General features: G+C 39.5%; 3 protein-coding genes across 5 annotated transcripts in view; 2 read left to right on the top strand and 1 right to left on the bottom strand.

Annotated features, from left to right (window-relative positions):
* LOC145444738 (serine/threonine-protein kinase PLK1-like) overlaps positions 1-23,591 on the top strand; it is a 261,677-nt gene that overhangs the window by 143,188 nt on the left and 94,898 nt on the right. The gene's annotated exons all lie outside the window — the stretch shown is intronic.
* LOC145441813 (uncharacterized) lies at positions 10,734-14,779 on the bottom strand. Of its 3 annotated transcripts, none has more exons than XR_013915909.1 (3): positions 14,453-14,779; positions 12,510-12,587; positions 10,734-11,452 (listed from the first exon to the last, which is right to left on the bottom strand). XR_013915909.1 is itself a non-coding variant. In XM_080319790.1 (2 exons), the coding sequence occupies exons 1-2, from the start codon at positions 14,454-14,456 to the stop codon at positions 11,007-11,009; spliced, it is 450 nt and encodes a 149-aa protein (XP_080175916.1). In that variant the 5' UTR covers positions 14,457-14,779; the 3' UTR covers positions 10,734-11,006. The 3 variants fall into 3 exon arrangements, 1 of the variants encoding a protein (XP_080175916.1); XR_013915918.1 differs by lacking the exon at positions 14,453-14,779 and adding an exon at positions 13,982-14,424; XM_080319790.1 differs by lacking the exon at positions 12,510-12,587.
* Positions 19,772-22,521, top strand: LOC145432911 (uncharacterized). The gene has a single exon (XM_080309781.1). It carries the CDS (start codon positions 20,354-20,356, stop codon positions 21,989-21,991), a length of 1,638 nt encoding a protein of 545 aa, XP_080165907.1. The 5' UTR covers positions 19,772-20,353; the 3' UTR covers positions 21,992-22,521.

Here is a 23,591-nt window from a genome sequence, read left to right as displayed (position 1 = left end):
GACCAATGTCTATTAGTAGTTAGAGTGTGTGTGCTTGTAATCAGGATAGTGTGCAATGACAAAATTAGTAAGTTCAATATCTTTTATTAGTTGCTACCTCATACACAAGAGCTACACTTGGATTTTTTATCTACATTTTATCATACATTATTGGATATCTGCCATATTTGAATGATTCATACATTTCAGGATATTAGAGAGTCCACGTTATAAAAACTTGAAAAGGGAAGGATATTTAGCAAATCTTTCTTTCATGTTAATTGCATAGTGGATAATTCGAGCTGTTCCACAATGAAACAATTTAGCATGCCACCGTTATTCATATGTTTGAATATGTTTAATGGTTGTATGATAGTCATTCAACCGACAATGTGGCATATCATTTTCGAAGTAAATTGGTAATATTGCTGGAGTCGGAGTCGGAGTCGGGAGTCGGAATCGGTACGTTTAAAGACCCAGGAGTCGGAGTCGGAGTCGGAGTCGGTACGTTCGAAGACTCGGGAGTTGGAGTCGGAGTCGGAGTCGGTATATTGAAAATGTGTGGAGTCGGAGTCGGAGCCTGAGTCGGTGGTAAAATTTACCGACTCCACAGCCCTGCTTTCAAATACCTCGTTATAGCGATAAAACATCATATGCAATTATTACATAAAGATTTTCTATACGTAGGCATGTTTCATTTGTTTCGTGATTAGTATGCTTGATTATTTTGCTTGATTTGGCTATTGTATCATCGGTCCCCACCCTACGAATTTTATACATAAATCGAAAAAAAGTCCACTCAAGGAAAGTACTGAAAAAAATAATAGGTGCCATTATATAGCCTGATACAAGCCCTACACTTCACAATAAAAATGATTGCTGGTTTCTTCGTGTTGAAGGTTACAAAGAAAAATGTATATGTCGATCAAAATTTAGTTTACACCCCCTAAAACAAAAATCATCTGTGAGAGACCCCATTGCTCGCGCACGTCAAATTTTTTTGTATGTGAGGAAAGATGTTGCCAGCATGCAATTGTAGACAAGTTCACGGAGTGCAACCATGGAATTATCATAGAGATTTTACAAAGTATTTTCGGTCCCAGTGATCCATCGGTACCACATCTCCCCTACGTATAGGGTTGCATTCAAAACAAAAATCAATTTAAAACAAACATGTTTAAAATAAGACCCTAATTAAAACATGTTTTTAATGTTTTTTTACTGTTGTTGTTTTAAAGTCATGACGTCACGAACATTCAATTTTGACGTCATAGTGGAATGACATTAACAATTGAAAAATATAGGGTAAATATAGCTCCTTTGACGAAATATCTGTACTATTAATGTTGAACCGACTATTTTAGGGTTTCAACCAGGGCTGTGGAGTCAGAGTCGGAGTCGGTGGAGTCGGAGTCGGGGTCATTTTCGCTTGATGGAGTCGGAGTCGGAGTCGGAGTCGTGAAAACCATAATAGCTGGAGTCGGAGTCGGAGTCGGAGTCGGTGGGAAAATACTGACTGGAGTCGGAGTCGGAGTTTGTGAGAATGACTATGACTTCGACTCCGACTCCGACTTCTCTATCATGAAAACATTTGCTTTCAAAGAATTTTCAATAGAATTTTTATGTACCACCAATCACTGTTAATATTAACCATACAGATCAGGTGCGGCCAGCCCGTGGCACGCAGGCCAAATTTGACACACGAGAAGGTTAGTTGTGGCCTGAGAGGTAATCCTCGAAATTATTTATGACATCAGGTACAATTGCAAGGCCAACCAAAATTTGATTAGCATGACCACGAAATTTGATGATGACCAAAACAACAGTTCTGACGCATTGACGTATCCAGGGTCAGCCACATTTATCCCAGATCTTCGTATATATGACCATGAAGTAGAATATTTCATAGCAGATATATTTGACTTGAAATTTTTCTCGGTGCTTCGCATGATTCATTGTCACTAGATTTCTTGCATTCAGTATTTGAGCCCCCTTCTGAAAATTATAAATAGCCTACATATTATTCACAGAATTGAGTCTAACTATATTCGCAATTAGGAGATACGGCTTCGCTTGTGCACTCGCAGCGAGATCGTCGACAAAACATTTGCACAAAATGATAGAGGCATGTTCAAGCTCACTGATACAGTCGATTTTGCTATGTCTAAACGTCGAATAATCCTGTCCTTGCCAAATGAGCCCAGTGGTATACAGATGCGACCCCCAATGTATGTTCGCGACATATTTATTAATATAGCTATAGCCTAATTCAGTCGTTATCAGGCAAAAAAATTTCGCGCTTCGCGCGACCAGGACCTGATTGCGCACTGCACAGTTGCATGACATATTGTTATCAATTTTAGAGCGTAATAATATAAGTCTTGTTTGCAATGTTACCTAATTCGGTTCGCTCCTATCGACGACTAAAAAAGGTTATCAACATTCCAGTTGCCCGCGCAATGGTTCGTAAATCTCAGGTGTCCCTTTCGCCGAATAAGTTGCCTACCCCTGATATAGATAAAATTAGACAATACTTGCAAATTACAACTCAGTTGCAGAGGGGAAGAAAATCGCAAGATGCGTTTTCGCGATGCAGTCAAAATTGATGCAATTTTTGGAATTATACCATGATATTGTGACAGAGAAAATGCATCGGCTGGTTTTGTAAAATTGTAAAAAATATGTAAATATGACCAAACGATGGTTCCCAATTGACAAAATTAAAAATATTTGTAGTGTAGCTTAGCTGTTTGGGTCGAACAAATGATTAAGAAAGACTGCAAGTCCCAATCCTTGAATAATTGATTAAGTACATAGACTAGACATAGGCTATGGTCTTAGACTACTTAACTAAATTCCATTTATGACCAATGTCTATTATTAGTAGTAAGAGTGTTTGTGCTTGTAATCAGGATAGTGTGCAATGACAAAATTAGTAAGTTCAATTTCTTTATTAGTTGCTGAGTCATACACAAGAGCTACACTTGGATTTTTTATCTACATTTTTATTATACAGGATTGGATATCTGCCATATTTGAATGATTCATACATTTCAGGATATTAGAGAGTCCATGTTATAAAAACTTGAATAAGGAAGGATATTTAGCAAATTTATATTTCATGTTAATTGCATAGTGGTTAATTCGAGCTGTGCCACAATGAAACAATTTAGCATGCCACAGTTAATCATATGTTTAATGGTTGTATGATAGTCATTCAACCGACAATGTGGCATATAATTTTCGAAGGAAATTGGTAATAATGCTGGAGTCGGAGTCGGGAGTCGGAGTCGGAGTCGGTACGTTTAAAGACCCAGGAGTCGGAGTCGGAGTCGGAGTCGGTACATTTAGAGACTCAGGAGTCGGAGTCGGAGCCGGAGTCGGTATATTGAAAATGTGTGGAGTCGGAGTCGGAGCCGGAGTCGGTGGTAAAATTTACCGAGTCCACAGCCCTGGTTTCAACCATCGCACATCGATATACGTCAGCTATATCAGGAGGTAATTGTCCGCAGGATCATACAGCATGTTTTTGGAAAGTAATTGCACAATTGTGGCATAATTTTACAACTTGAAAAGTAATACAATTTTGTTTGTGTTTTAAAATGGCCTTTATGAAAAATACTGTCTAAGACATGTTTTAAACAAAGTGTTTTAAAACACCGTTTGTTTTAAATGCAACCCAAAGTACGTACGTACGTACGTTCACCGGATAAAGATTTGAAATTTTGTACACATTACGGTTTCCACAACGAAGCATTAAAAATCAAAAGCCGCTGATATATATCATTACCCAGCCGTTCTTTGCCGTTTCTCGTAACGGCAGCTTGCAGTATCTGTATTAAGTTGAAGGCAGAATTTAATGGTCACTTCATCTTATTCCCACATGGACATGCATGACTGTACATGAATTATATTTTTCCTTCCTTATATTGCAATAGGCCTATAGTTTGATCAGATCTCCGCCCACATGATCAGAGTTAGCGGCAGAGCTGGTGGAGAATGATGAATTCAAAAATACAGGGAGCGTAATTGTACATCTTTAAGTCAGCTTCTTTGAGGTACAGAACTTCAATATACAATTGAATAGTATATTCATATTAAAATGAACCCGAATATTTTCGGCTGACACTCGTCAGGGGTAATCGTCAGCAACTAGTAGAGAATTCGAAAGAACAGCGTATATCAACAATCGTAACACAAAATATGACGTCACCAGCATGAAATGTCTTTAAGTCATGTTCATGTCACACCGATCAGATTAGTTTTCAGTCTAATGCCGGTGCGCACCACGGAGCTTTATAAACACACCAATCCTGTGCTTTCCAGCCTTTTATGGTCGCGACACCATCTCCAATTTGAAAATGTTCCTTGGCCCAAATCAAAATCTGACGAGCTGGTTACTTGAAGAACTCAGCAGTCAGCACCTTTACCCAGACTTACTCACAGCCTATTTTGGAAGCTGATTATACGTTCAACATCTTCGCGAACCCCATAATACAGTCAAACGACCCTCACGTTTACAAGCATCACTATATTTGTATAAAGCATTTAAACGGCCGTAACCGTCTCTTGGAATATGCCGTTAAACGGCCGTAACCGTATCTAGATACCGTTATCCTATAGTTACGATACAATTAGGCTTATTTTACTAAATGAAGGTTATTATAATTTATTTTATTGCAGTTTTTGATAGGGTGGTAATCCCCATAATAAAATCAATATATGTTGTAGTAAATTGCGCGCTGCGCGAATAAAAATTTCATGTAGCATAAATCTAATGTTAATGTCATTATGATGATTTACGAAAACATTATTAGCCTTCGTGAAGCCGTCAAAATTCCAGAAATTTAGGCATATTCAAGAAATTCCTCCCGGACGCAGTTTGAACGGTAAAATTCCGGACATGTACGGCAAATTCCGGGCGTATGGCAACTGGCAACCCAATGTTAATCTGATCACGTGGGCTGAGAATGGATAAATATTTGACAGTAATATCTGAAACCAGCTTTAAATGCAATATCCATTGTAAAATAAAAAATGGCTATCCAGACCATATTTTAAAATGCGCCATCTCTAGGGTTTTGACAAAATCGGATATAGCTCCCAAATACGGGCCAGAAAAATGCCCGGCATTTTGTACACCTACCTTGGCTAGGTAACGTGTCTAACCGTTTTAAAAAACTCATTAAATCGGCTGTTCGCCGATGTTATTATAGCGTAAATACGCATGTGGTGTACACAACGAAGCCCTTGTTGCCTAACTCTCGAAAAGATGTACTTCCAGCCTTTAATGCAAGTAATGTTGTTTACCAACACAAGTGCCACTGTGATAGTAGGTATGTAGGACGTACATCTCAAAGATTGTTTGAGCGTATTAAGCAGTATATCCCAAAATTGATTCGGTCAAAAACATGTGCAAATACTCGCACGGAGCTTGCACGTCAGTGCAAATTGGCTGCCAAAACAGACTGCTATGACGATTACCAAGCATATGCTTCGTCAATTGGTCAGCACTTGAGTGAAAACCTCGCCTGTGCACAGCACTATATGATGACAATATGTTCACTGTCATTGCGCGTGGTAGGTCTTTGTTTCATCTAAAAGTGCTGGAGTCTACTATTATTCAGTTGAACAAAACTATTTTATGAGACAAAAAGATTTCCTCTATAACCTACAAATTTCTCATTAGTGCATGTGTTTCGCAGTGTTGGGATGACTCGAGTCATGACTTGACTCGAGTCAGACTCGAGTCAACTTTTTCGTATGACTTGACTTGACTCGAGTCACTTTGCGAAAATGACTTGACTTGACTTGACTCGGTGCTTCAGAAATGTGGATTGACTCGTGACTCGGAGCAAAATTCACGAGTCAATTTCAAGTCATCAAGTAAACTGGCTCGACTAAATATCTGTGTCTTGTGTATGTTCGGATTGTTCGCTATACGCCGATGCCACTTGTGAGAATAATCATTCATTCACTGATTGTACGTTTCACTGAACCTTTCTTGTTACATCATAAATAAATTGACCGCAAACGAAATGAGCACAGCTTACGTCGTAGTAGTAGTAGATTAATCTGGTTCTAATAGCAACGCATCTCTGTTTCTTAGACGGCTTCGTGCTTACATTGCGCAGCGCCCACTTTGAATCATCACTCATGCTTCGAAAATTCAATTTGACTTGAACTGTGACTTGACTCGTGACTTGAGTTGACTTGACTCGACTTGACTCGAGTCACCTCCAAAAAACGAGTGACTTGACTTGACTCGAGTCACCTTCGAAATTCGATTGACTTGACTTGACTCGAGTCAAAATGTGCAATGACTCGAGATGACTCGTGACTCGAAGGTAGTGACTTGATCCCAACACTGGTGTTTCGTGCGTGTAACTGTTTATTTACGAATTGCGCTGCTACTATAGTACAGGGTTGTAACCAAGTCACAAGGCTCCGAGTCACAAGTCAATCCCACTTTTATGGTTTTGACTCGAGTCAAGTCGAGTCATTTCAACTCACCACCGAGTCAAGTCCGAGTCCAAGTTAGTGAGCAGAGGGTCGAGTCCGAGTCATGGAATTATGACTCGAGTCCGGGTCCAAGTCATCGCGTTCACTGCTCAGCTTCCAGATAAAGTCTTGGTAAACCCACTTATTGTAACTCTGTTTGGTGATAGCGAACGGTTCGCTTTTAAAATATACCAATTTTTCCCTACTTTTAACAGTTTCTGGTCGCATTTTCAAGTACCAGTACCAACAGAAGAAATCCCAATAGTGTGTTGGAATTACAATGAAATGTCGGTCTTGGCCGTCTGAGTCTCGAGTCAATGACTTGGTTCGAGTCATGCGCAATGTCTCGAGTCCTAGTCGAGTCAATACACAGATTGACTCGAGTCGAGTCGAGTCAATTCCGTATTTTGAAAATATGACTCGAGTCAAGTCGAGTCATTAGAAAATCGTGACTCGAGTCAGTACAACCCTGCTGTTGTACCGTAAGTCCGTATATTTCATAGTTTGTTATTGTTGCCACTGGTACAATGCGACTTTCATGGTCTGTGATTTTGATTGTTATTGAATTAGGTTATAATTAGAATTACTGAATTGACGAAAACTTGAAAATTAAATCAAGTTCCAATCAAAGTTCGTGCTCATAAGCATGATTATGGCAAATGTCTATTAGCCTACACCGAACTTGGCTCGTTTCTCACACTACGGCAGCGGTTATCAAACTGGGAGGCACGCCCCTCTGGGGGCGTGAAAGCATCTGAAGGGGGCGCGGCGCTGCGGTCAACTGAAATTATTTTTTGAGGTCGGCGCGATTTACTTCCTATGCAGAGTTATTACTCTGTGTATAGTCCAAATTTCATTATTTAATTCTCTCATCAACAGTCATAAATAGTTTTCGTTGCAGTCAAATCCTTGGAAAGTTGCATTTATTTTTCGCATAAGTTGAAGTAAATACTTGCATTTATTTTCCACAAAAGTTGCACCGGAAAGTTACATTTATGGACAAGGTCCTTGAAATTATTGGAGTATGAGATACTCGACTCGATTAGTATGCGTGACACTGTAGCAAAACTTAGTGTTGGCGACTTCTCAAATTCAATAGCCTGAAAAAATTGACCCAGTGAAATTAAAAATTTGGGCGGTCTAGCCTGAATTACGTCAAATCAGAAAGGACGTCAAATTTAAACGAGAGCGAAATAAATCAATCGATCTATTTGTATATAGTACCAAATATTTTCAGTGAAAAGTTAGTTTCATGAAAAATCGAAAAAAGTTGCATGAAAAATCGAAAAAGTGCCAAAAATCTGCATGAAAAAAATGGAGAAAAGTTCCACGAAGTTGCAATATAAGACTCCTCCAAATAGCTTAAAACACCATGCTACATAACTTACAAGTATTTAGGAAGCTGACGGAAGCTGTTAAAAGTTGCGAAAACTTACCATAGTCATAACTTTCCATCGCATCAAACTACCTGTTGGGATTGCTAGCATTCTGGTTGCATTTTGTGATATGACGGTACGAGGAGCGCTACATTTTTCGCTATCATTAAGGGGTGCGTGACTAAAAAAGTTTAAGAACCACTGCTCAACGGGTTCTCCCGTAGCATTTTCAGGAAATAAGAAATAAGATTAGAATCAAAATGACAGCATCGAAATATTTCACAAATTAGAATAAAATGTTCGATTGATGGCATTACTGTCTAATTAGCAGGGTTGTAACCAAGTCACCAGGCTCCGAGTCACGAGTCGATCTCAATTTTATTGTTTTGAATCGAGTCAAGTCGAGTCATTTTCAATTTACCACCGAGTCAAGTCCGAGTCCAAGTCAGTGAGCAGAGGGTCGAGTCCGATTCATAGTATTATGACTCGAGTCCGAGTCATTGTGTGGACTGTTCAGTTTCCAGTTAAAGTCTTGTTAACCCCTCTTTTTATAACTGTGTTTGGTGATAACGAATACAATACACTAATACTAATACAATATACTAATTTTTCTCACTTTTAGTAGTTTCTGGTCGCATTTTCAAGTAACAGTACCAATAGACGAAAACCAAATAGTGTGCTTACTTTCCAATTCTTTGAAATTATAGGGAAATGTCGGTCTTGGCCGTCTTAGGCTCGAGTCCTATGACTTGGTTCGAATCATGCGCAATGACTCGAGTCCAAGTCGAGTCAATACATGGATTGACTCGAGTCGATTCATTTCCGTATTTTCAGAAAATGACTCGAGTATAGTCGAGTCATCATAAAATCGGGACTTGAGTTGGACTCGAGTCGAGTCATGACTCGAGTCATTACAACCCTGCTAATTAGTCTATTCAGGCAACTAGAATGATCTAGTTGTCCAAGTCTGTTGTAGCGCTAATATCAGAGGGTGTATGATAACAGGATTTGAAAATCTGATCTCTCCTAACTCGATTCAAATATTTGCAATTGGTGCTCGATTCAGATTCCAGTACTCGAGTCATTGTGACCAGCCGCCGCCGTAGTGACATCAGCTGCAAGAACATCACACAATAGAACACTGGTATCACGATTTCCGTTTAAAAATGACAACGCATGTTTCTAGTTTTGGTTCAAGTCGTATGTTAGCAGCTTTATTTTTTAAAATGCAAAACCAGAACTAGAACTGCTCACTATTCAAAATTAACAAGGACTACTTGAAAATAACGGTATCTGGTTGACCATCAAGTAACTAGATTGGTTGTTTGTACAATTCAGCTCTATATTAAGGCATGCCTGAAATACAATCTTAGGTATTGGCGAACTCAGCAAACTAGCAATCAGAGTAAAGCATGATTCGTTACACCATGTAAATGTCAGAAAATTAACAAGAACTACTTGAAAATAACGGTATCTGGTTGACCATCAAGTAACTAGATTGGTTGTTTGTACAATTCAGCTCTATATTAAGGCATGCCTGAAATACAATCTTAGGTATTGGTGAACTCAGCAAACTAGCAATCAGAGTAAAGCATGATTCGTTACAACATGTAAATGTCATAGACGGGATTCTAGTATTCTGGCAGCTTGAATCATACAAAGTATTATTATTACGCCAATACAAAACATACCACATGCTAAGCTATCTGGCTGAGCCTGACTAGTACTGACCGACTATTTCCCAAAATACGAGGAAATAATGTCTGTGCTACTGTTATTACTACACGCGCGCTTTTGTATGACCTTCGGAAGTGCCGCATATCGATTTTACAATCCGGCACAGGCTACAGGCACACCTCCATGACACCCATTGACCGCGTAAACCAGCACCGGGATTGAGCAGTGAGCACGATATCAGTATAATAGAGATCGATCGATATTGAATTTTGCAGGCCTATAGTGATACCGATTATCGTTACACTCACAAGGCCGATAACTGATATCATAGGTCGACAATAATATGGAAGGAGCAGAGAACCATTTCGATAAAAATATTATATATTAGGCAAAATGACACCTGTACATGCCACTGAATAACAAACGAGAAAACTGAAATTAAAAATAATTATTGCCTAATTGTTCACATTCATTGAAATATGGGATAACCCAAAAAGCAAAACGTGATACAGAATTAAAGATCAGTCTAGTGGAGGTAGATTGTAATGTAGGAATTATATAGTTTCTTTGCATGGTCAATGGTCATCAAGTTGAATTCGTTCTGCAAGGGTAAATCTGTCACGTATCATCCTTCGCGTCGTCGATTTTTTTTATATATAAAATATCGATAATCGTGAAAGATCCAAATATCGGTCTCGATTATCGGCCAAGTCGGTAATCGGTCGACCTCTAATCAATAAATCATCAGATTATATTTTCATCTGAACAAGACACACACAATGTACGATGCGATAAGACAAGGACCGTAACTGCCGCACCCCAAACACCCAATTGGGGGGCCCGAGCTCGAAGGGCACCCAAAATTATTTCGTGAATTGACATAAATTATAAAGTTTTTTTGTATTAAGTTCTGCAACTTTTTCAAAATTTTCATTCATGTTGCCCAATATCGTAACTTGGGTAGGCCTACTCTTCCCCCAACAAAAATATGCATGATTTTTAGAAATGGGCACTTAGGCGTCCGAGAAGTGTACCAGACTGATCAGCAGCGAGAAGACTTTAGACGAGAAGGAATGTCCTCGTGCAGACCGAAAACTTCGATGTTTGATTGTCCAATGTCCAGAGAAGTTTAAATGGCCTACCCGGCGAATGCCATCCCGCAGGCGAAAATTATTTATTGCCAGTAAAGAAATACCAATGTGAAATAGTGTGCGTCCTTCAGTTCAATACATTGCTGATTTTAATATATTTTGACATAGCAAATATAGGAGGTCACGAATATAAGACGCAAGCGACAAAATGAGGTGGCGTGTGGCGGAGGGCGAGGTCGATGGTAAGTCGTGGTCCGGTAATGCTGAAGGCTGGCTAGTATTCATTTGGAGGAAATTGCTTGTATTTCGACTTGAATGTGGACATGCTCGACGACTGTCGGATAGCCGGCTAGATGCTGTTCAACAATCGGCGTCCGGCATACTAGATAGACCAATGCGTTTTCCTGTATTCCGTCCTGACCATATGGTAGCTGTTGTTCTTCGTTGACGTGCGTGAGTTGTACTTGTGTGTTTTTGACTCCGAGGTGAAGTAATCGTTATAATTTGAGGGCCATTGACCGCAAGAGAGAGAGATATGATATTCTTTTTCGCCTGCACCATCGAGATGCTTTGACGACGGAGTTGCGATACGGCTGATTAAATTTGTAGAAAATAGATACAAATGCATTGCTCGTTGTATCACACGTATAGTCTTCATCTTCAAACACGAGTGTTTACAACATACAATCTTTGTATCGCAATCCAACAGCCACACTTTGATTGCATTCATATTGTTATAGGTTGGGATTAGGAATTTACGCTGCTGGTCGATGTAAGTCACGGCTTCCATCAGAGGACACAGAATCACTTTGGTGAGTTCCTGCTGTCCTGCATGTTTAAAAAATATATTAAATCTTTCGCACAAGTGATCAAAGTAATCAGAGTTGCTGGTCAAATAGAAGGTACCTCATAATTTATATAAATTGCGAGCAGAAGTAGTAGGTGGTCAAAGTAGTTACCGGTGTTACTCAAGTAAAAGTGACGTAGTTCATTTCTACTCAATTGCCAGCAGAAGTAACTTCGTTCATTTATATTCACTTTCTTCTCAATTACAAGCAAAAGTAGAGATTTCAAAGTCAGGTCAAAATTACTTGGCATTATTCAAGTATAATCAACTCGTCCATTTCTACTCAAATACAGGTAGAAGTGTCCGTTGCAAATAGGAGTGACGCAACCGAGCCGTCTGGGAGCAGGTGAGGAGCAGCGCGACCGCAAGCATATTGGTGATTGTTGCGCAACCGATTGAGCATTCACACTTACTCTTGTGCGGACTTGCTTCCGAGCTGCTCAGACGCCATGGTTGCGTCACAATACCTAATGCCATTACAATGCAACATTCGATGCTGATTTTGGGGGTTCCAGGACCACGAGCAGATTAAAATTTATATTTTCGCAATCGGTACCGTCGTAGCTTTCGATTGATACCCGTTTTATCAAGTTTAATGCTCGGCCAGCCGGCCACACATCAATTATGGCCGAATGGAAAGAGTGACGTAGATCAATTTCACTGGGCCGTGAGATTTGCTTGTTTCTACACCATATAGGACACTATGATAAAACATACCCATCGCTGCTTAGTTTTCATACGCGTTGATTTATCAATACGAGAATCTTTTATAATCAGCATTTACGCATGTACTCTCCATGTGATGCAAATGCAGGGTGTTGGCTTTTCCCCCCATAATCTACCTGTCATTTTTATAATGCGTATCATACATGTGGGCGTATTATACATGACAAATTACGGTAGTTTCAGTTAAGTTACGCATAGTGAAAAGTGAGCAGTGCTAGTTCTAGTTGTGGAATTTGAAAATTGAGTAATTTCAGTTGTCGTTGCAAATTTTGAGAATCCGGTAGTTTGTACAAGACACAAAGATTCCCATACCCAACCCCGCTTTATCCGTTAAATCCACCTATTTGCTAATCCAATGCATCGGCACCGTGGCTGGATCTTCTGCCTCATCTGTCAAATTAAATAGAGTTTTCAAATACAGAAATGTTACATAGACCAACTGGCAACAATATTTTTACTAACGTCATATACCGGCAAGAGTCCTAATCTGTATCTATGATATCTGCTCAACTCGATGTTCATATGGAATTCATAATTTCTTTGGATGTTAAGATTAGCACAGATTTGTATTTCGCGATATCGGTCAGATTTGAGTCGATGTCATTTTACAAATCGGATTTCAACAGGAAATTTCTGACGTTCTTTAGAGCAGACTTGGACAGCTAGATAATTTTAATCTAATTTGTGGAATGTTTTATGGCAACATTCCAAATCTTATCTAATTTCTGTTGTTCCTGAAAATGCTGCATGAGAACTGTATCACATGAAACGAGCCGATCTCGGTGTTCAGACAATTGTCGTTCTCTTGCCTACGAGTATGAGCCCTGATTTGATATGGATTAAACTTCGTGATATGTCCTAGTTTTTGCAAACTCAGTAATTTTAATGTTATTCTATCTTTGGAAAAAATTGTGCTGCTGTAATACTAGCGATAATCCCAATTTTTTTGAAATATGCAGCTATAATTCCAATTGTAACTAATTTGGAATAAACTTTGTAGCTATCCCAATTGTAGCAGTGTTGGGATCAAGTCACTACCTTCGAGTCACGAGTCATTTCGAGTCATTGCACATTTTGACTCGAGTCAAGTCAAGTCATTCGATTTTCAAAGGTTACTCGAGTCAAGTCAAGTCACTCGATTTTTAGAGGTGACTCGAGTCAAGTCGAGTCAAGTCAAGTCCCGAGTCAAGTCACATTTCAAGTCAAGTTGCCTTTTCGAAGTATGAGGCATGATTACGTTATTGCAATTTGCTAGATGTCTGAAATACAGATTGAGCGGTCATGAATTCCTAACAGATGAACGAATATAGAGTTGAATATACTCGCAAGAAGACACTGTATCGCTCACATATACGTAGAACTGTTGAACCTCGTATTTGCCTAGCCTCAGTTTAAAGTTACCAGCCAAAATAGAGAATAGACAAACGAATTGATAAGATCCAACACGTTACCCATTTACCAATTGATGATACAATTCGAGCCTGTGCCAATGGTTGAGGACTATATTCACTATATTCGATTTCAATAAGACAAGAGGTTGGGTTAAGGTAAGAACAGAGAACAGAAATAGACATTTCGCTATTATATTACTTTACTACTCGTCGAGTTACGACAACGTAAGCTGTAAGCATCGATCACTTCGTTTGCGGTCAATTTATTTGCGAGAGAACAATCGAGACTCAGTGAAACGCATAATATTTGAATGATTATTCGTTCTCACGGGTTACAACAGCGTTTCGCGAACAATCCGAATATATGCAAGATACAGTGATTTTTATCCACACCGATTACTTGATGACTTGAAATTGACTCGTGAATTTTGGTCCGAGTCACGAGTCATTCCCCATTTCTGATACGCCGAGTCAAGTCAAGTCAAGTCATTTCAGCAAAGTGAGTCGAGTCAAGTCAAGTCATGCGAAGAAGGTGACTCGAGTCATCCCAACACTGAATTGTAGCGTCCAACTTGGAGAAACCATGTGAAGCTTTGATTCTACTCATAATCCAATTTGGAAAAACTGTGCAGCTATAATTCTAATTCTAGTCAAACATGACAAAAACTGTGTAGATTTAATTGTAATTCTATTCTAATTCGAATAATCTGAAAATTTTATCATTGTCCAAGTCTGCTTCAGAGTTGTCGCAACACTCTAGAATGGATTTGAGCCATTAGTCAATGTCTATTTTAAAATAACAAATCTATGATTTGTAGAAAGCTACTCAAAATCAAAACAATCAGTGATTATATCGGGACTCACTCATATTTATAGCAGACTTTTGGTATTGCTCAATTTCATGAGTAGTATATTCAATTCTGCCGACTGATTACTGCTGATGATGGTTGCCTTTAGCTTGTCACCTACTGGTATTCAGTGTCTCTGTATTATCAGCACCTGCATCATAAAACAAGAAATTGATACATCATCTCGCCTCGATAAAAACACTATGTTTTTGATAAGGGGTGTGGAAATATCACTGGCGTTAGAAAACTGGAACATTTCCAGCTTGTACAAATTAGGAATCTTTTTCAAGTTGAACTAAAAGTAGAATTATGACTACAGTTTTCTTACAAATTATATTAGAATTATTAAATTCATCCAAACTTGGAAATTTAATCAAGTTCACTTGATGTCGTATAAAATCAGGTCAGCATGAGGTTAGCAAATGTCTGTACAATGCAGTGATGAGCACCGGAGCGGAGTCGGAGTGGAGTCGGAGCGGAGTTTTGCCAATTTTTTGATACCCGGAGTGGAGTCGGAGTTTACAACAGATATTTTTCTGGAGTTTTACGGAGTATTGTTAGTTTTGCCCCCGATATCTTTCGATAGCTTTGACCAGAAGACACTATTGATTACAAACCAAAACACAGACAGTTGACACCTTGTAAAGTTGTAATATGACCGGTAACATGCAAAAATGATTGACAAGTGCATAAAAATCAGCCATCTGCACTGCAATTGGGGACTGGAGAGTAACCTAGTGATCTAGCAAGGCATTTCCGCGGAGCAGTGTCTGTAGTTCACAAACTTGAAGACACCCAATATCGTTCGCAGCGCATCATTTTCTCCCTGCAATGAGATGCAGTCTTTGAATCCACTGCTGAATGTCACCATATTGTGAGATAAGATCTCCAGAATCTTCCACGTTGCTGTCATTGCAGTCTTCTATAGTCACATCATATTCCTCCTTGCGTATTTGTTTCGTGACTAATTTTCATGCTACCCCAGTAATTGTGCGAAACATTTACAATCAGCAACATACAGCGGGGCTTCCCTATGGTACAGCCTTTGGCTACCCTGATTCTTCCAGCAAGTTGATGATCATAACGGAATATATCCCATTATCCTGATGACATTCAATATAGTAATAGGTCCATTTTGTGAAAATGTATTCCCAACGTTGGTATCAGTTGAAACAAGATAATATCCGATACCACTTTTGTGATAACTTTTCGCAACTTTCATCGTACTTGCAATTTGCAGTGAGAGATATCGATAATAAGTGTTACATCAATATTACCTTTATATCTGTGAGAAATATACATACAACAAGCAAGTATCTGGATGGAAACAATAATAACTTATGCAATGTGTTACATGATTTAATGACATTGCGACGAATTTTCGCTAGTAAGATCCGCTCACAGAGGCATACCAGCATCTAAGCCCGCTCTAAAGATTTCAACAATACATAAATCACTAAGGTAAGCTGATCTTACCCAGTAAAAACAGAATATTCCGAATTTCTGAACAGCCACACTAAATAATTACAACCGTCTGCTTTGCTCTGCTCGCATCAACTCAACTACGCTTCCTTCAATATTGATTGACGTAGTCAGTCATCCAGAACTCTTCTGAATTTTCGTCATGTAATGTTTGGTTTGATTGAGAAATGACTTTGATGTGATATGAAAAATCAGCACCGCAATCAAGTTTCTGCTGCTGGTCTGTCACAGACTCCAAATTCCAGATATCATGTATCAGCTTCAAAATTGGAAGTCACTAGTCATTTAGTCAACTTCAAGGAGCGTCGATCGGTGCGTGAGTGATGCATCATGTATGTTTAGTACAGTGCAGTTCCATCAACTGTTTCATGGCGATACGGAACTTAATTTACTGAAACCCGTGATGTGATCATCGATTTCGGTGGTGTTAGTGGTAGTTAGTTCGAACTGACTGGTCTTCCTTCGTCGTTTTAATATAATGGCTGAAGCACCGTCGACGTCAAGTGGGTTACTCACTAAGACGCAGAAAAAAAATGACGTGTGGAAGGATTTCACTCTGATGCTGCATGATAATAACGGCCAGTATACTGGGTTTGCGAGATGTCAAAATTGCAATGTTCAGCTAAAGCATCACAAGTTGACAAGTGGTACGTCGCATCTTCGAAGACATATCGAAGCTTGTAAGAAGAATTGATCGCAGTTGAAATGCAAGTAAGCGAGTAATCAAAGGAGAAGGTGATCATGGGGAACACTGATCGCCGGGTGGAGAATACCGAAGAAGTGCCGGTTTGCCGTGGTGACTGGTGTTGTGCAGAAGACGTTTTGCTATCCAGATTTACGGTGAAACGTAAGTTCGATGAGGAGGCTTCATCTTTGAAGCAGAAGCTGTCAGAGGAACTAAGAGTTGCTATTAAGTGTTATGGGCTGGCTGGCATCACCACAGATATGTGGACCGATCTAAAGGGTCGCAGTTCTATTAGCTTGACTGTCCATTTTGTTGGAGAGAACTTGACTCTCAGAAGTAATGTTGCGACTGTTCGGCAATTCACGGATACTGAAAAAACTGGTATGAATATCAGACAGGCTATCGAAAACATCGATTGGGATTCTTCGACAATGGTCTGAATATATTTCGGGGACTGGACAAGATTCTTCGGGTTATCTCGGAGTCGGAGGGACTTTGCCTCAGAGACCAAAGTTGTCGGAGGGACTCGGAGTCTCGAAAAGCAGACTCCGCTCATCACTGGTACAATGTACAACAGGATTTTCGCACCATATAGTTCTCCTTTAGCATTTTCAGGAAAATTCAAAATCACAATTTAAATGGAAGCATAGACACATTTCACAGATTGCACGATCTGTAATTAGCAATAGAATTACCTAGTTGTCGAGGTCTGGCTGATGCATCAACCAAAGGAGGGTGACTTTGAGATGGTCTCAAGCTATGTAAATGTCTGCAAATTCCAATGATTTACAAAGTAGCATTGGGTGCCACAAGACAGCACTACAAGCTTAAAGGATAGCATCAATTAGTAGGGTTGGGCAAAATCATTGCACAACTTCAATTCAACTCCATTAGCAACTGTAATGATTCGAGTCGTGTAGGCCTACTCGCTCACCAGAGACCTTACCAAGACATAGATGAAGCGAGATGCAGGGACATTGAACCTGACCTAAAATGGTTTGATGGAATGAAGTCATTCGTCAACGATGGATAAAAGGGGTTGCTCATGTATTTCTCAACTGGATTCACAAGTACAGGTGATAACGTAGTCGAAATACTGAGGGAGCAGCTGAAGTTATGATGGCCATGCAAATCAACCTGGATGGAAAGTCAGTGACATCAACCATGGTTTTCATGTCAAAGGTGAAAGCCCTGTCATCGCAAAGAAAATGTCTAAAGGTAAAAGTAGAACACCCAGCAAGATATGGATGTTGCGACAAGCTCACAGTAGGAGTTCACTCCTTTCCCGCTGTCCCTGTTCAGCAACAAAGATCAGAAGATGAACAAGGCTACCAAGGCAGAATGTTTGAATACAACCCTGTAAGCATAAACTGACCCACTTGATTTGACTAACCAACCATGTTGCACCCGCATAATTGATGGTGGATGGCTTCTGTACATGGTGAAGTGGGAACAACGTCAGACATGACATGGTATTGCCAACAATTACCCAAGTTACGTGCAGTATCTGGCCCGTTGCTTTCAAAATGTCATTGTGGTATCGTCATTATTGGCGAGAAATGGCTTTAACATTACATTGCTGTCGTTAAAATACATTCATTAAATACGATTTATTCCTTGTATATGTGGATAAATGGGCGAATAATGTATCAATTCAGCAATCCGGCCCGCCAAGTACTTAATTTTCCTATATCCGGCCCGCCGAATGAAGAAGTTGCCTTCCCCTGGGTTAAGGGATAGGGTATCGTAGGATTGGGTTTAGTTTTGTAGCTGTGGTGGCGTAAAATTGAGGTCGGGTTAAAGGTCATGGACGCTTCCACAAAACACTAAACCTAAACCACTCATGAATGCCATAAATGTTGACGTAGTCACTTGGAACCGTGATCAATGATGGTCATGTTGTCATGCAGTTGTTATTGGCGTGTTTCAAACTGTGTTCAGTGAAAAGTGATACGCAATCTTCAGAGATGAATTGTCATAAACCTGAATTTTTATTTTATGTCTATGGTTGGCTATGAATTGGGTGCAATTCACCGTTAAATATTCAATCGTATATTCAGTGGTAAATTAATTATGCACCGAGTCCACTGACTATCATGATTGTTGATCGTCCAGTAATGTGCAACAAGACTAGCTTATAACTAGGGCAATTTTTTTTTTACCTAAAAAACGGAAGATTTTGACCTAAAAAATTTAAATTTTGACTTTTTTTTACCTAAAAAAACTGAAATTTGACCAAATTTTGACCTCACGTATGCAAATTAGGTGTTTTCGCACGTAATGTTAAAATTGTACTACTTATCTTCATTTCTGGTTGGAACTGTTTGGCCTTACAAAGTAGATTGGCCTGAAAAAACGTTTTTTGCTCAAACACGGACAAGTTTTTACATGAAAAACTAGTGTTTTAACAAAATCTGGCTCTATGAAGAATTCCAGTAGTTACATCCCGTATTTTGGTGGAAATAATTAATATTTGTTGTAGTACAACGAACGAAAGATACTTTCCTACGTTCTCGGGTTGAAAATATCTGTCCTTACTTAGTAGCTTGCCAAGAATGGAGGAAGAACGTTCAACAGCAGCAGTTGTTGGCTGACAACACTGAAGTTGTGTGCACACTGCTGGTAACACACCGTGTTGCTTCATTCTGACAATGTTGTCTATATCACAATTTTTCAGCTTGCGCTTCTTGATATAGCAATCATGCAATGTCCAAGCAGTCTTGCTTCAGTTAGGATATTGCGGTACGTCGACCATAAAACCATGTCACTGTTTGTTTCATTTGACCGTTTATGATTCACAATGAGCAGACGATGGGCCGTTTAAACAGTAGGCCTATAAAGAAGGCTACAAGCTGTAAAATATCAAATGATAAGTTCACCGACAGCGCAAAATCTACGATACAAACGAAATGCAGAGGTCTAAAAATGTTTGACTTTGTAAACAATTTTGACCTAACGCTACAATTTTGACCTAATTTTGACTTTTTTTGACATGTCAAATAAAAATCGCCCTACTTATCACTTACCATAGGCGTTGTGGTGACGCAGTGCTTCTGACAGGAAAGACAAGCTACAAACTAGCAGGAATATTTTTCTTTTCAGCCTATATAAAAGTAAATGTAACACTGTTAATGTGAACTTTAATACTGAGCAAACTACTTCAAGGCATATTCATTGAAGCTGCTCAATTTTCATGGTAACAGATATATCTTTTTTGTGGTTATATGAAAATTTCTCTAATTCATTTGCAGATATACACCGACGTGCGCTACTGTCGTTGTGTTTTTTCTCGTGTTAATTATGATTTGTAACTAAAATGATCGAAACTTGATATACCAGTCCAATATTGATGATGTTCGACTAAATGAAACAATAAGACTACCGGTACCTTACAATGTATTATAATGATTTTTACACTCTCGTTGCTGCAGTCATTTCCATGTAATTGATAGTTTTGTATGTTGTACTCTATCCCGGTATCGTGATTGCTCTGTCTACAATCTTATAATGGTCCTTGTTTAAATTAGTTTTACACTTTCATGCATTGCAGATGTGGTCATACTATAATTGTACTAAGTTTATATGCTGAACTGCTGAAAATCTGTGGGTCTTTTCCTTAGTGTCATAAAGAAAAGCATTCTGTGGATCCAGTATTAACTATTGTTCATGACTTGAAAGAACGCCAATTCGATATATATTGGAAACTGGAAAGCATTTACCGGGAATATTTACCTCAAGCATCTTATAGATATGCATGCTGGCATCAACAATGTTGAATGTGATGTATGTGGTAAAGCATTCACTCGGACAAATACCCTCAAGCGTCATATGGATATGCATGCTGGCATCAAAAATCATATATGTGCTGTATGTGGTAAAGCATTCACTGAGAAGGGACACCTCAAGCTTCATATGGATATGCATGCTGGCATCAAAAATCATAAATGTGCTTTATGTGGTAAAGCATTCACTCAGAAGTGTACCCTCAAGTTGCATATGGACAATCATGCTGGCATCATAAATCATGCATGTGCTATATGTGGTAAAGCATTCACTCAGAAGGGTCACCTCAAGCTTCATCTGAATATGCATGCTGGCATCAAAAATCATGTATGTGATATATGTGGGAAAGCATTCACAGAGAAGGGTACGCTCAAGTTGCATATGGATAAGCATGCTGGAAACAAAAATCATACATGTGCTATATGTAGTAAAGCATTCACTGAGAAGGGTCACCTCAAGCGTCATATGGATGTGCATGCTGGAATCAAAAATCATGTATGTGCTGTATGTGGTAAAGCATTCACTGAGAAGGGACACCTCAAGCTTCATATGGATATGCATGCTGGCATCAAAAATCATAAATGTGCTATATGTGGTAAAGCATTCACTCAGAAGTGTACCCTCAAGTTGCATATGGACAATCATGCTGGCATCATAAATCATACATGTGCTATATGTGGTAAAGCATTCACTCAGAAGGGTCACCTCAAGCTTCATATGAATGTGCATGCTGGCATCAAAAATCATGTATGTGATATATGTGGGAAAGCATTCACTGAGAAGGGTACGCTCAAGTTGCATATGGATAAGCATGCTGGAAACAAAAATCATACATGTGCTATTTGTAGTAAAGCATTCACTCAGAAGGGTCACCTCAAGCGTCATATGAATGTGCATGCTGGAATAAAAAATCATGTATGTGCTATATGTGGTAAAGCATTCACTGAGAAGGTTCGCCTCAAGTTGCATATCGATATGCATGCTGGCATCAAAAATCATGAATGTGCTATATGTGGTAAAGCATTCACTCATAAAGGTGCCCTCAAGTTGCATATGGATAAGCACGCTGGAATCAAAAATCATGCATGTGCTATATGTGGTAAAGCATTCACTGAGAATGGCACCCTCAAGGTTCATATGGATAAGCATGCTGGAATCAAAACTCATGCATGTGCTATATGTGGTAAAGCATTCACTGAAAAGGGTCACCTCAATTTGCATATGGATAAGCACACCGGAATCAAAAATCATTCATGTGCTATATGTGGTAAAGCATTCACTCAGAATGGTACTATCAAGCTTCATATGGATATGCATGCTGGCATCAAAAATCATATATGTGCTATATGTGGTAAAGCATTCACTCAGAAGGGTAACCTCAAGCATCATATGGATATGCATGCTGGCATCAAAAATCATGTTTGTGATGTATGTGGTAAAGCATTCACTGAAAAGGGTCACCTCAAGCTTCATATGGATATGCATGCTGGCATCAAAAATCATATATGTGCTATGTGTGGTAAAGCATTCACTCAGAAGGGTACCCTCAGGCATCATATGGCTACACATGCTGGCACCAAAATTCGTTACTGTGATATACCGTAATTTCCCATGTATAATACGCCCCTGCGAGGCTTGCGACGCGATAGTTCATACCTGCAACGATATCATGCACACAATCCCTATCATAGATGCGATTGATCAGGCCAACGATCAGGCCTATATTAGACCTGTTGGAGGTGCGTCTATTTCGGCCAGCAATTATATCTTGCTCTCTGGCCTGTTGGAGATGCGATTGTTCGGGCCTGTCGTTGATGCTATAAAGTACGACGATCTCCAGCGCTCGTGTGCAGCACCGCGCTCCTCGTTAATTGGCAGCGCACAACACTTCTAATACGAGTTACTGGGCACGGTGGCTGAATGTGATGCGGGATTGACAGCAAACATGTAGAAAGGTGTGATTTCAAGTTTTATTTCGAGAAAGATTTTTTCAAAACTGATACCAATGCGTAATGTGCATTATACATGGAAGATTACGGTATGTGGAAAAGCATTTACTAAGAAGATTACCTGCAAGCGTCATACAGTTCTGCATGCTGATAATCAAAAATCATGAACGTGAAACTTTCTGAAACGGCCAAGCAGGGCTGTGGAGTCGGAGTCGGTGGAGTCGGAGTCGGGGTAATTTTCGCTTGATGGAGTCGGAGTCGTGAAAACTGTAATAGCTGGAGTCGGAGTCGGTGGGAAAATACTGACTGGAGTCGGAGTCGGAGTTTGTGAGAATGACTATGATTTCGACTCCGACTCCGACTCCAACTTCTCTATCATGAAAACATTTGCTTTCAAAGAATTTTCAATATAATTTTTATGTACCACCAATCACTGTTATTATTAACCATACAGATCAGCTGCAGCCAGCCCGTGGCACGCAGGCCAAATTTGGCACACGAGAAGGTTAGGTGTGGCCTGCGAGGTAATTCTCGAAATTATTTATAACATCAGGTACAATTGCAAGGCCAACCAAAATTTGATTAGCATGACCGAGAAATTTGATGATGACTAAAACAACAGTTCTGAGGCATTGACGTATCCAGGGGTCAGTCACATTTATCCCAGATCTTCGTATATGACCATGAAGTAGAATATTTCATAGCAGATTTATTTGACTTGAAATTTTTCTCGGTACTTCGCATGATTCATTGTCACTAGATGTCTTGCATTCAGTATTTGATCCCCCTTTTGAAAATTATAAATACATATTCTTCACAGAATTGAGTCTAACTATATTCGCAATTAGGAGATACGGCTTCGCTTGTGCACTCGCAGCGAGATCGTCGACAAAACATTTGCACAAAATGATAGAGGCATGTTCACTGATACCGTCGATTTTGCTATGTCTAAACCTCGAATAATCCTGTCCTTGCCAAATGAGCCCAGTGGTATACAGATGCGACCCCCAATGTATGTTAGCGACATATTTATTGATATAGCTATAGCCTAATTCAGTCGTTATCTTGCAAAAAAAATTCGCGCTTCGCGTGACCAGGGCCTGATTGCGCACTGCACAGTTGGATGACATAATGTTATCAATTTTAGAGCGTAGTAATATAAATCTTGTTTGCAATGTTTCATAATTCGGTTCGCTCCTATCGACGACTAAAAAAAGGTTATCAACATTCCCGTTGCCCGCGCGATGGTTCGTAAA

The sequence above is a fragment of the Botryllus schlosseri genome, chromosome 1 (genome assembly GCF_051294905.1).
Source record: "Botryllus schlosseri isolate E-star chromosome 1, Bs_hap1, whole genome shotgun sequence".
NCBI classification, from domain to species: domain Eukaryota; kingdom Metazoa; phylum Chordata; class Ascidiacea; order Stolidobranchia; family Styelidae; genus Botryllus; species Botryllus schlosseri.
The sequence above is the reverse complement of the archived record's forward strand: the minus strand, read 5'-3'. Positions and strand labels throughout refer to the sequence as shown.

Excerpts from the sequence above, each read along its gene's own strand:
- LOC145432911 (XM_080309781.1), top strand. The coding sequence starts at position 20,354 with ATGCATGCTGGCATCAACAATGTTGAATGTGATGTATGTGGTAAAGCA.